General features: G+C 31.9%; 1 protein-coding gene across 3 annotated transcripts in view; it reads left to right on the forward strand.

Annotated features, from left to right (window-relative positions):
* LOC145242560 (uroporphyrinogen-III synthase-like) overlaps positions 1–13725 on the forward strand; it is a 203440-nt gene that overhangs the window by 15849 nt on the left and 173866 nt on the right. For all 3 annotated transcript variants that reach the window (XM_080105650.1, XM_080105649.1, XM_080105651.1), the window contains exons 2-3: positions 178–293; positions 5490–5670. In XM_080105650.1, coding sequence (XP_079961776.1) covers positions 216–293; positions 5490–5670 — 259 coding nt within the window. In that variant the 5' untranslated portion in view covers positions 178–215. The remainder of the gene's footprint in view (positions 1–177; positions 294–5489; positions 5671–13725) is intronic.

A 13725-nucleotide genomic window follows, 5' to 3' on the forward strand; every position in this document is an offset into this window, starting at 1 on the left:
TTTGGTGGAAATCAAACTTTACATTGAATAGAAAACAATTGAAACAAGACAGTCATTTTAAGATTCAAAAAAATAATATGAATATCTTGAATAATTGTGCTATAGTTTTGGTTACAGACAGATACCAAATCTTCATCATACTAAGATATTATTACAATGTTTTTTTTTTCTTTTTAGGACATAAACACTAAATTTGAATTAAAAAAGAAGCCAGGATGAGTGTCACTATTCTTGAAAAGTCGGTGACTCTTTATAAGTCTCCAAGTGAAGGCGAGTCAGACTTATTCGTAACGGTAAGTTTAATAATGAAAATATATTCAAAAAATCACATAAATTGATCAAGTAGTTTTATTTAAAAAAAAAAAAAAAATTTTGAAGTGATTAATGGGAATTTGTAGACATTGCAACATAAATATATCAAGTTTGAATTATTGAGTTGTCTCCCTTTGTTTTTTATTTTAGATTGCTTTCAAAATGACAGACAAGATGGACACTCGATTGCTCATAAAATTTTATTTAATTATTTTTTTTTAATTTAAAAATAAACTTGATCAATTTACAGGATTTTTGGAATATAGTATTTTCGTTACATCATGCAGATTCTTCTTTATTTTTATTTTATAATATAGCAGGAATTCTGCATAAAAGCTGAAATGTTTGACTTATCACCTGTTGGAAGGATTCAACCTTCAAACTCTAGAAAAGTACTATTTAGGACAGATTGTTGATGGACACTTCTATCGATTGTGCCACAGGTCCATGTGGAGGTTAAAAGTTCAATCCTCACTGCAGGTAATAATAGCTTAGAATTACATAATAATTAACTAACATTTCCACCTGATCATAGCTGATGAAACGAGAACAATCTACCGCATGGATTAAATAAAACATTGTTTGAAATTCTGTATAGTATTGGTTTCTGAGTTAAACATGTGTAACGTAATTGTTGTATGTCAATACTCGGGACCCATATGTAAGTAAATAAAGACAAGGAAATGAATTCAAGTCATATTTTCTTCCTTTTTTTTTTTTCTGTAGTTGAAACAACAGACATTTATTTACAGGTACTTCCAGAATAACGCCTTGTCTTTTGTTCAAAAGTATTCTTGTATTTCAATGTGCTTAATAAGACTCTGCCGTGTCGACCACGTGGTATTCTGTCTTTGTTCGGCCATGTTTAGGACACGTCTTTCCCTGTTGTTCTAACACAGCTATCTCTGTCCTTCTCGATCATGTTTTTTTGTTATTATAGTATTTTTCTTTCCTTCTTCCTTGCTGTGATGTCATCTCGCACACGACTTGGTCATTTGCATACAGCTGCCACTGCTGTCATACAAGTGTATGCACTCTGTTACACATGAAGTTTCCTAAATAAGGAAAAATACATTTGAAGAAGGTCGGAGGTTACGTTGTCTGAGACGTTGTGAGGTCGGAGGTTACGTTGTCTGAGACGTTGTGAGGTCGGAGGTTACGTTGTCTGAGACGTTGTGAGGTCGGAGGTTACGTTGTCTGAGACGTTGTGAGGTCGGAGGTTACGTTGTCTGAGACGTTGTGAGGTCGGAGGTTACGTTGTCTGAGACGTTGTGAGGTCGGAGGTTACGTTGTCTGAGACGTTGTGAGGTTGGAGGTTACGTTGTCTCCGACGTTGTAAGGTCGGAGGTTACGTTGTCTGAAACATTGTGAAAAAACAATCAAGATGAGAACAACTGTCCAAATAATCCAAATAAAATATGGTTTTGAGAAATTTCTTATATCAGAAAATATCTCAAATAGTCATTTACTCCCCCCTCCCAAAAAGCAAAAAAAACAAAAGCAAAAGTGTATGATCTACATACCTTTCACAAAACAAAAATATATTCCAAAAATCATATAAATTTATCCAGTAGTTTTATTTTTAAGCAAGATAATCAAATTTTATGAGCATTCAAGGGTTCAGAAGAAAGTCGCCAACCTAATAGGTCCTGAACTGTTAGCTAGACTTCAGCCTTTCTCCCACCAACAAAATGTTGCATTCCTCTGCCTGTTCTACAAGTATTTTAATGGTATATGCTCTGAAAAACTACAAGCCCTTGTACCCCCTCGACGTAAATACCCCTGACAAACCTGACAAGCAGCAAAATCCCACCCTTACACAGCAGAGATCCCCAGAAGCCAGAAAACCTTCTACTCTTATAGTTTCTTCCCCAGAACTGCTGAACTTTGGAATTCCCATCCGGGTATCTGCTTCCCTGACTGTACTGACATGCAGAAGTTCAAGTGTAATGTAAATAGACATCTTGCTGCTCAACTCTCGTCATAGTATCCCTGCAATAGTAGCCCTCTACATCAAAGTGGCACCGTGCCTTGGGATGGAAATGCAATAAAAAAAAAATGACTATACAATCTGTCATTTTGAAAAACATTAAAAAAAACTCAAGGAAGATAACTCAACAATAATTCAAAACTTGCAAGATTTATATTGTAATGCCTATGAATTCTCATTAATCACTAAAAAATGATTTTCTTTATGAAAACGAAACTACTAGATCAATTTTTGTGATTTTTAGAATGATAGTTTTGTTTCATCATGGATGTGTTCATTGTACAGATTTTCTTTTTTTTTTTAAATAAGAAAATCAAATTTTATGAGTAACCGAAGAGCGGCTGTCTGATTCGCCATTTTGAAAACAACCTAAAAAAAGAAAAGGGAGTTAATTCAACGATTCAAAACTTGCATGATTTATGCTGTAGTAATGCTTATGAATTCCCATTAATCGCTAACAAATGATTTTCTTTATAAAAATGAAAGTAGTACATCAATTTTCATGATTTTTAAAATATGATATTTTCGTTTCGTCACGGGTACATACATCATACAGATTTTTCTTTATTTTCGTTTTTGGCACTTCTTTGTTATTAGAGTGAAATTCGAAAGTCTAAAACATCAATTTTCATAAAAAAAAATAACAAGCTTCTCTCTTTCCATCATCAACGCTCTGACCTTCATCTGGCCCCCATTAAAACAAGTGGTTCTCGTCTTGGGGAAGCACCATGTCTTGATAAGCTTCTAGGACTGACCTTCACTCCTGATCTGAAATGGAACACATACATCAAGTCTGTTGCCAATATCGCTGGAAAAATGGTTGGATCATTCTACCGCTCCAGTAGATATCTCACTGCTGATGCAATTTTCTATCTATATAAAAGCCAAGTACGTCCAAGGATGGAGTACTGCTGCCATATCTGGGCAGGAGCTGATAGAGTTCAAAACCTTGTAAGTGATACCCTTTTCTCTTCCCACAGAAGACGCATTTCTAGTCTATCTCTGTTCTATCGTTATTTTCATGGCAAGTGCTCGTCTGTGCTCCAATCAATGGTCCTCCTTGCCAAACTTCCACAAAAAAACACTTGACTAGCTACAACCAATGCAGATTCCATGAACAAGGCTTCTTTCCTAGAACTGGCCTGCTTCCTGAACGATTACAATATGGTAACCATCAAGTCCAATTTATTTATTTACTTTATCCTGGCCGAGATGACAGTGTAGTATTTGTTCTTCAGATGCTGCACTTCAATTTCTTGTTCTCTGGTAGTGGAGGAGAAATCCTTCACGACTGAGACAATTTTTATTTTTGTTCCTTTTCTCCACATTAAAAAACGACCCTGGTGTCTAACTCTGTCTCGTGGGGAGGCATTGTAAATAGGAACCATCAAGTCTAATGTAAACAAGTTCTTGTTGAGCCGTCTCTTTCAATAATCCAAATTCTACCCAATTTACACCAACGATTATTACACTACCACCTTACATTCATTAACGCTTATCCTCGAGTGGCCTTTAGGACTTGGTAAGTGGTGACTCCCTAGTAAGAAAACAATGTTATCTATTATTTTTTTTATGTCAATTTTAACTAAAAGCAATTATAGCTACGTATTTGTAATGTCTTAATTAGTTAAATGTTACTGCAAACAAGAATGTTCAATCTTTATTGAAAAACACTTCATATTTGTTTGGGGGAAACAAGGGAAATAACTCAGTTTAAAATTGGCTAAGATTTTCAGAAAATAATTACCTCCCTTGTTATAATACTAACTCTTCTGTTTTCTTTTTTTAATTTTCAATTTTTGCTGACTTTCTTTGTAAAGTATTTTCATTAATAATTAACTTCTAGCTTATTTTTTGTAACTTTTGGATATGTTCGTTATTGCGACATTACAATTGGTTTTACTTGAAATTTGATATTTCAATTTTCGTTCTAATAATCACAAAGCATCTCGTTTTTTTTTTTTTTTTTTTTTTTTATATGGAAGGAATTCTGGACAAGAGCCGTATTTTTATCATAATTTTGCTTAGGACAAACAACTGAACATTACTGTACTTCTAAAACAAGCAAAAAAGATATAAAGTTAACTGGTGAAGAGTTATTAATCAAAAGGTACTTGTGCACTTTTGCCACCGTGCTGAAATAATGTTATTTTGAAAGCCATTTTTAACATGAGTGGGGAGGGTGTTTTGCAACTATTCTGTGCTTCTACTTAACAATTTAATAATAAAGAAAAAGATATCGTGAAGCTTGAATTTAACCTGAAAAAACTATTTAAAAATTGCACGATAGCAAAAGTGCATAAACACCAATTAAAATTCTATAAACAATTCCAGTATCAAATTAAAGCATACTTATAGGTCATGGGCAATAACTCTCAGTATAAGTTATTTCCCTTGCTCGGCGGATGTCTCTTCCATTTTATCATTTTTATGTTTGGTTTGATTATTCATATTATTTGTATTGTTTGGACTACTGTTCTCATCTTGTGCAGGCGACACTCGGAATACAATTGTGAATTACTTAAGACTTCTACCCAGTCATGACTGACAGAACAAGAGCATGCTACCCTTGTGGATTTAATAAAGGGTTCTGGTTGAAATTTCGTGCAGATTCCCCGAGTTTGCTCGGTGGTACTGGAACTCGGAGGTTACATTGGTTGAAACGTTGTGAGAATAACGTTACAAGATGAGAACGGTAGTTTGAATAATACAAATTAGTCAGTTTGTCTTCATGATTTTTCTGCTGATTTCGCTCGATGAACCTGCCTTTGACTCTGGTGACTTGTTTTAAGTTCAGTCAGTATATTTTTGGGCATGCTGCTGTATCTTGTAAAGATATACTGACTGATATTTTCTCAAGCATAAAAATACACTTATGTGTGTGTGTGGGGGGAGATGGTGCATACATTTTTGTTGTAAATGTTGTTTAAAAATCAATAAATATTTATTATTTTATCATTACTACCAACAATAGAGGATTTAGCTTTAAACAAATCAAATAAAAAAGACAATAAGAAGAATCGCTTTTAGCATCGGAAAATAGGCATAATTTTTTCGATTCCGATACCTTCAGAAATTCCAATTTTTCTGATTCCCAATTCTGATTCTGATTAATCGTCCCAACACTAATATTCTATATATATCATTATATTTAGAAATGACGATTTTTCTATTCTTTGTTTTTCAGGAACTTCAAGAAAAGAGTTTGGATGCTTTTGTTGTTCCAGTCTTGTCATTTGCATTCACCAACATTAACGTTCTGTCGAATAAATTGACTGATTCCAAAACCGATGATTATGGTGGCATCATTTTCACAAGCCCCCGATCAGTCACTGGCTTCGTCATTGCCTTGCAACTAGCCGAGAAAGGTAATTCATTAATTCTTTGACTTTAATTCACAGTTTCTCCCTCTCTGAATCTTTTTTTTTTTTTTTTTTTTCTTTCATTAGCATGACTACCTAGCGTTGCCAAAGTCAAAAGTGTAACATTAAAACTTTTATCTCTCTATCTGTGTCTAATTTCTATCCTTCTCTTTCCCCCTCTCCCCTGTTTTCCCTTTCCTCACTCCTCTCTTTTTTATTTGTGCATTCTTCTTTCTGGAGACAGACAGACAGGAACACACACACACAACTCTCCTTTATATAGATTCATTGAGGTATGAGTTGCCATAAGGGAAGTAAGTAACTTTCTTCAGTACATGAAATAGCTAAAAATCTGCCTCCCACCTCCTGACAAAATCTTCACCAGTTTAGGGTCAAAGAATGAATTTTTGTTTTAATAAATTTTAGATCTTCATTGCACATAACACTGAAGAATATACCAACTTTGTGGATCTTTGTGGAACTATGAATCTTTAACTATGAATCTTTTTAACTATGAATCTTTTTAACTATGAATCTTTAACTATGAATCTTTAACTATTAATTCAGATTTGACATTCGAACACTTACAAATTGTACACTTCATTCATAAGTAAGATGTAGTGTTGTCATTTCAGCTTGTTTTTGTTTTTACCTAATATGAAGGTAGACATAATATGAATGTAGACATACGCCAATGGACCTACGCACGTGTTTTCTGCCAGACAACAAAAATACATCGTCACATTAAATCAATCCTGGCAACTTTCTTAGACCTTATGCCCATTTTTCGCATATTCAACTGAATATTGCCTTCTTTTGTTGCTAGTCATAATTACATACTTATTATGATAGATCGATTTACTCCTTAAGAACCCCCACCAATGTCTGTAGGTATATAATAATTATTGTAGTAAATAATTATGTCAGCCCTTTTAAGAAACTCGTTTCTTATCATTGAGCACGTTCAGTTGAAATAAAATTGGTCAATTTAGCTATTATGCGCAGATCATCATATAATGATTAAATCACTCTGACAAACATTAAGAAATATTTAAAAAATAAATGTTTAAATTACAACAATATTTCTTGCGGTTAACGGTGGTCGAATGGATATGGTCCTTGCTAATGAAGCCAGAGATGGCTTCTGTTGCCGGGTTCAAATCTATCGACCGGTGTCAATCGTGACACCCTGCACTGATGATTCCTGAAAGGATGAAACACTAGTGTCTGTAGGCATTTAATAATTATTATAGTAAATAATTTATATATATAATTTTTTTTTAGCCACTTTTTCGTTTTGTTATCTATATAGCAAAATGCTCAATGTTTAATCCCTAACTCCTTGGAAAATGATTAAAAATTTTCCAGTTCTTTGCTATTATTGCAGTGTTTCTTGTAAACCAGACAACAAAAGTATAATCTATAAATATATAGTAAAACAAACGATGTGTGTCACAACACAATGGGGTCAAGATTTTAATTGTCCTGAATTATAAAATCAATTAAGTAAGGGAAATAACCATGGCTATCGTAATATGATGGCCTAGCGACGACTATAATTTAATCTGGTGACGTCATGAACATAGGTCTGTTGAAATTTGGTCACATGTCTCATGACTAAACTGGAAGTTGGTTTAAAGTTTTGGAGGGTTAAATAAATTTAAACATGCCGTTGAGATGTATAGTTCCAAAATACTGAGGTAACTAAGAAAATGGACCAAAAGTTACCGTGTTTTCATTTCCCCAAAAAAAAGGAAATAGTTTACCAGTGGATTAATGCAATAAAAAGAAAGGATTTTACTCCATCTAAATATAGCAGAGTAAGGGTTAAAATGTTTGAGATACTTAAAAAAAAAAAAAAAAAAAAAAAAAATGCGCCTTTTTTTATTTTATTTTTTTAGAACGTATTTTAAAATAAAAATGAAAGCATGTATATAAAAAATGAATTTTACATGTAATTTATGTGCTGAAATAATAAATCGTTATTTAGAAACTTATTTAAAATGGGGAGTATGGTGAAAATATTACATACTTTCACCTAACAATTTAATAAAAGCGATATCGTAAAAATGGAATTCCTTGTTTAAATAATTCTAAATAAGAAAAATCATTTATCTTTTTAGTTCAACTATTTTACTGTGCAATATTTATATCAGCGTGAAATAGATTAAACTTTTTTTTTTTATGTTTATGACAGTTTTTGTTATCCTAAAAGCTTATTAATAATTATTTGTGGCAAATGTCGTGGCCCTGTAGGTGTTAGAATTTTGAAGAATATACTTCCAAAATAAACTCTTAAAATTGTTTAAAAATAAATAATGGAAATATTATTTTTTATTTAAAACAAAAAAGTGTTTACAAAATGCCGGCAATAAAAAAAATAATATTTCTATTATTTTTTTAAACAATTTTAATAGTTTATTTTGGAAGTATATTCCATAAAGAAAATAAACAACCCACTTTAAATGGAGAAATTACGAGTTTTGTATATGTTATTCGCAGTTTTGTGTTAGGGTTGTCAAAAATTCCTCCAAAATTCTGATACTGCTAGTGGCGCTGTAAACGAAAATAATGTTTAAAATTACGGCAAACAAGTAGTTTCCAAGATATGAAGAAATGTTAGTTTTAAAATATGGGGGATCACTTTTCTATAAAAATTTAACGTAAAATGAGCACCCACTTTATGGCCATCGTTTTTTTTTTTTTTTTTTTTTTTTTTTTTTTTTTTTTTTTTTAGGGCGCTTTCTTTTTAACAAATAAAAGCGAAGAAAAATGAGTATGGCCACCTTTATGTTGCGGGTTGGGAGTCAACGTACAATGAGCACACCCTTTCAAAAAGTGTAAATAGAATTTCTGTCGGGGAGAGGGGGTCAACTGTAGGTGTTCATTTTACGTTTAGTTGCGTTCATTCCTACATCAAAGGGGCACTTCGCCTTGTTTGAGGCGAAAATGTAATTAAAAAAAAAATTGCTCGTGGCCCATGTAAAAAAAAAAAAAAAAAAAAAAATTGGCCATAAAGTGGGTGGTCGTTTTAGGTTAAATTACCCCCCCCCCTTTTTAAAACTAACATCTCTTTATATCTTGGAAACTACTAGTTTGCCGTAATTTTAAACGTTATTTTCGTTTTCAGCACCCCCCGAAAACCTATAAAAGTGGTAATTTAAAAGGATTTTTCGAGGGTGGACTAATTCTGCACATTTTTTATTTCATCATTTTTTGTCATGTAATTTTCTTTTTTTTTTTTTTTTTTGTATTAAGTCAAACCTGGTACGATTTTCTTTTAAATTATTTCTTTAGGTATGTGAACTTCATTTTCGACCTGAAGACAAACAGCGAGAGGCATCAGTATTTGATGAAAGGACTGGAAAGACAATTAGTGTTAAATTAAAAAATCCTTATCTTAAGGATGGTGCTATTCCTCGATTATTACCAAACTGTCCCACCTATTTATCGTCATCAACCACTTTTAGAGAGTCTCCTAACGCAAAGAAAATGCGTTTAGAAAATTCTGCTCTTAAGCGTGCATTATGTGAAAGTGTTGCTGACGAGTTAGTTACGAAAACGTAAAATTTTCCATAATATTGATGATTTAGAAAAAAATTAATGTTTATTGATAAAAATTATTGGACTTCCATTAGGCAAGACAATACCATCATTATATGCCATATAAAGAGATGCCCATGCCCAAAAATAAAAATGTCTATGGTGATTGAACCGGACTTGGCCGTTAGAGTATTCTGTAGTGATGTGGAAATGAGTGCTATAGGGCAATATAGAATTCCTAAACATGTAACAGAGGAAAATACTGCAGATTTTGATGGAAAACATGAAAAAAATGGATATCAAAGAACAGGAAATGAAAACTTCTAATATAAGTTCTTTATTAAAATTAATCTTATCATTTTTGCTATTAGTGCAAGATGAAGCATTTAAATATTTTAATGCCATTAAGTTCATATATGAACAAAGTAACATAATGACAATGAATAAGGTTAATTATTTAAGTGAAATGATGGTATTTTCTTCCTTATTATATAACTGCTCCCCTAGAGGGTACAGACTGTGAAGAGACACTAAAAATGTAACTTTACCATGCTATTCAACCATTCGAAGATTAACCTTATCAACTTCTATGAATCCTGTCATTGAACAACACGATAACAATTTTCTCATGTATATTAAAAGTAAGTTCAAGTTACTAATGCAGAATGACATCACAGTATCTTTACTTGTTGATGAAATACATCTCAAACCTTATATTGATTATAAAGGTGGTAATATTGTTGGCTTAGTTAACAACAGCAATGAACCTGCCATAAGTGCATTTGCTTTTATGCTTAGCAGTGTGTTCTCACAATATTAGGATGTTGTGCCTGTTATGCCAACTAAATGTCTTCTAGGTCAGAACTTATTTGACATAATTAAACGTGTAATAATTGGCTTAGAAGATATAGGGTTTAAGGTATTATCTGTTATAACAGATAATAATGCAATAAATAAAAAAGCTATGTCTTTCTTTTGTAGCCCATCAAAGCTTTCAATTGTATATCCCCATTCAGTTAGAACGTCTAGCCCTCTTCTTATTTGACTTGGTGCATATATTAAAATGCATTAGAAACAATTGGCTTGGCTAAAAAGATGAACGTAAATGCATGATGTTCCCAAAGTTTTGTTATAATGGAAATCATGAATTAGATAACATCCAAAGTGCTCCAGTTTCTAGTTTACATAAACTTTATGCCCTAGAATCTCAATCACTTGTGAAATATTGCTATAAGTTGACTTCAAAAGCTCTTTCTCCAACTACTTTTGAAAGGCAAAATGTTAATTTGGTTTTGCAAATTTTCAACGAATATACTATTCAAGGTTTGCTAACCTTAGGAAAACAGGAATGCTTGCCAAATTATGCAGAAATCGCAGAATACATTCAAATATTTTATATTTAGTGGACAATACTGAATGTGAAAACACCATATAAAGGTTGTCGACTTCGTAATAAATATGCTAATCCACTTACATTAAATAGTGATAATTATAGTTTCCTAAATGTGTTCTGTGACTGGTTAGAAACTTGGAATAGCATTCCTGGAAGAACTGGTAAGTTAACAAAGGGAAGATATACTGCTTTGCACTATGCTACTTACGCAATTTTAAAATTGACTAAATATTGTATAAATGTACTAAACATGGTGTATATATTACCAGGAAAGTTTCAGACAGATAACCTTGAGGCAAGGTTTGGCCAGTATCGACAACTTAGTGGAGATCAGTATAATATATCGATACGTCAGGTGTATGAATGTGAAAAAAAAAAAAAACTCAGAATGTTGTCAGTTTTAAAATTGAGCTTACCAATTAATAATCGAACTATTGAATTGAAAAATTTAAAAGAAACTAACTGGGATGAAATGACAAGGGATCAAGAGTTACATGTTTATAAATTTAACATAGATGTAACAGAAGATGATTTTAATCAATGCAAGGAAGTACTTCCTGTTATAGTATACTTATCAGGTTATTGCTGTCATGCAGTTTTCAAAAAACTGAAATGCAATAGCTGCAAAAATTTAATATCTGGGAGAGAGGCTGTTGAAGAAATAGCCGAATTAAACAGCTACTTTCAGGGTATTAACAGAGGTTCTCTGCTATACCCAAATGATATAACTAATAATTTTGTCTTATATAATTATATAGTTATAAACAAACTTACAGAATGCGATTATTTTTTACATTCGATTCATTAGAGAAAATTAGCCATGTACATAACTTTAAATATTTTGGCTGATCAAAATCGATTATTTCATGTTGACTCTTGTGATGAGGGTCACACTCTTCAGCAAATTGAAAAAATGCTGATATCGAGTTCATCGAATTCCCTTATAAACAATTTTTGTCGCAAAGAGAATGACAATATTATTAAAAAATATCAGAAAAAGAAAAATTCAAACTTTTAATTAAATTCTACAACAGATTTTTGAAAAGTTTTAATATTCAATGTTTGAAATATTTCTGCCTTAGTAACTTTGTTTATACTAACATTTGTCTGAATTTAATTTTTAACTTATTGTTCATTATTCAGTTAAACTAATTTATTGTTCGTTATTCAGTTAAACTAATTTATTGTTCGTTATTCAGTTAAACCAATTTATTGTTCGTTATTCAGTTAAACCAATTTATTGTTCGTTATTCAGTTAAACCAATTTATTGTTCGTTATTCAGTTAAACCAATTTATTGTTCGTTATTCAGTTAAACCAATTTATTGTTCATATTTCAGTTAAACTAATTTATCATTTGTTTTTCAGTTTTGATTTTTAAAATATTGTTTTTTGGATTTAAAAAAAAATATTTATTGTTCATTTTTATTTATTTCTATTGAGTAAACTTCAGTTTCATACAAATCAAATCGTATTCATTGTCTTTTGAAACTTTTTAACAACTTTCTCCCTTACAATTCGTTTTTTATTATTAATATTTTTATTATTAATATTGGATGAGTTTCAGTACAAAGTATCATGTCTATCTTTTTTAATCCAATTTTGAAGTTTTCTAACGCTTTCTGTAAAAAATGTCTGCTCATTATCGACAGTCTGTGTTCCACTTATCTTGCTTGCTAGGACCTATGGCGATGATGTCATTTTTCAGCTGACAGGCCATCTATGACGATGGTCACAAAATAACTTGATTCATACTTTTTTTGTTTATTGCAAAGTTGCTCCCTTTCATTGATTCCTTTGTCGGCTCTTGATAAATATCGGACACAAGATTTGCTAACTCATGGTATTCTTCTGTTTATTTTAACTTTTGTGTAAGTACAATTTCCAATTTTTTTGTGTGTAAATTGTGACCCTCGTGTGCTTTGCTCTGTCACTCAGATCTCACCTTTTTTTTTTTTTTTTTTTTTAAATTCAGTTGTCAATTTTTTTTTTTTTTTTTTAAATTCAGTTGTCAATTTTTTTTTTTTTTTATAATAGTTATATTATTATAACTGCTTACTTTTCCTCAGATTCCTTTTGTCCTATTGTTTGTCCCGTCAATATTTAAAGTTGTCAATTAATCTTAATCCAAATTTCTATTTATGATTGTCCATTCACTTTTTCTAATTTTAGGTTATAAGGCTGCGGTTTTCAATTTCTCTTAATCGTATTGGAAATAACCCTTTAAAAAAAAAAGAAAATTTGTTTTTCATTACGCAGCTTAGAATTGGGACAAATTTTTCTGTTTCTAATCTAAGCTGTCTGTCATCGGCATCATCTGTAACATAAATCTCACCTGTTTGTTTAAATGTATGTATGCCTAAAGCCTTCAACAGGCGACGGATTTTCACAAGATGGGTATCATTTTGAAGCTCGACCCTTCAAACGACAAATATCGAAAAATTGGCTAAAAACATTAATTCCTTCACCCTCAACTGGGCACTTTTCTACAGGGAAGGGTTGCTTTTTTCCCTAATATTTTCAAAAGCCATCCACACTTTTTGATCGTCTAGCCTTAATTTAAACCTATGTCACGTCCGGTTTGGCAATGGCCGCAACAGCGGAGATGTCATTTTTTTTTTTTTTTTTTCATGTTCTTTTCCTCCTTCACAGTATGGATTCGAGCCTGCCTGCCTACTACCACGTTTTTTTTTTTTGCTCAACACACACCTACAAACAACCGGGCAGTGCCGGGCACCCAGGCTAGTATGATTATAAATAAAATTACATAGAATTTAATACTTTTTTATTTAATATAGTTCCAAGTTGGATTTCATATGTAACCTGTTGCAATATTTTTTGTATTCCTATAATGGTATAGTTACAAAAAATTGCAAAGTTATATTTATAATCATGGGTGATAAGAAATGACCAATCAGATTGAACCATGCCCTGTTACCAGCCAATCAAAAACCAGACTCGTACCATACTGAATGTCTCTCTCTCTCTATATATATTTCTTTAAATAAAATAGGCATTTTTTTCTATTAATTCTATTTCCCATCCTTTCCAACTTTCGAATAACAGTCTTTACTTCTGACATAAACTGGCTGATGTAATCGCCATATTTATCCTAAGTCTGAGTAC

Source organism: Euprymna scolopes, chromosome 21, assembly GCF_053919585.1.
Source record: "Euprymna scolopes isolate OS-2025 chromosome 21, ASM5391958v1, whole genome shotgun sequence".
Lineage (NCBI taxonomy): Eukaryota > Metazoa > Mollusca > Cephalopoda > Sepiida > Sepiolidae > Euprymna > Euprymna scolopes.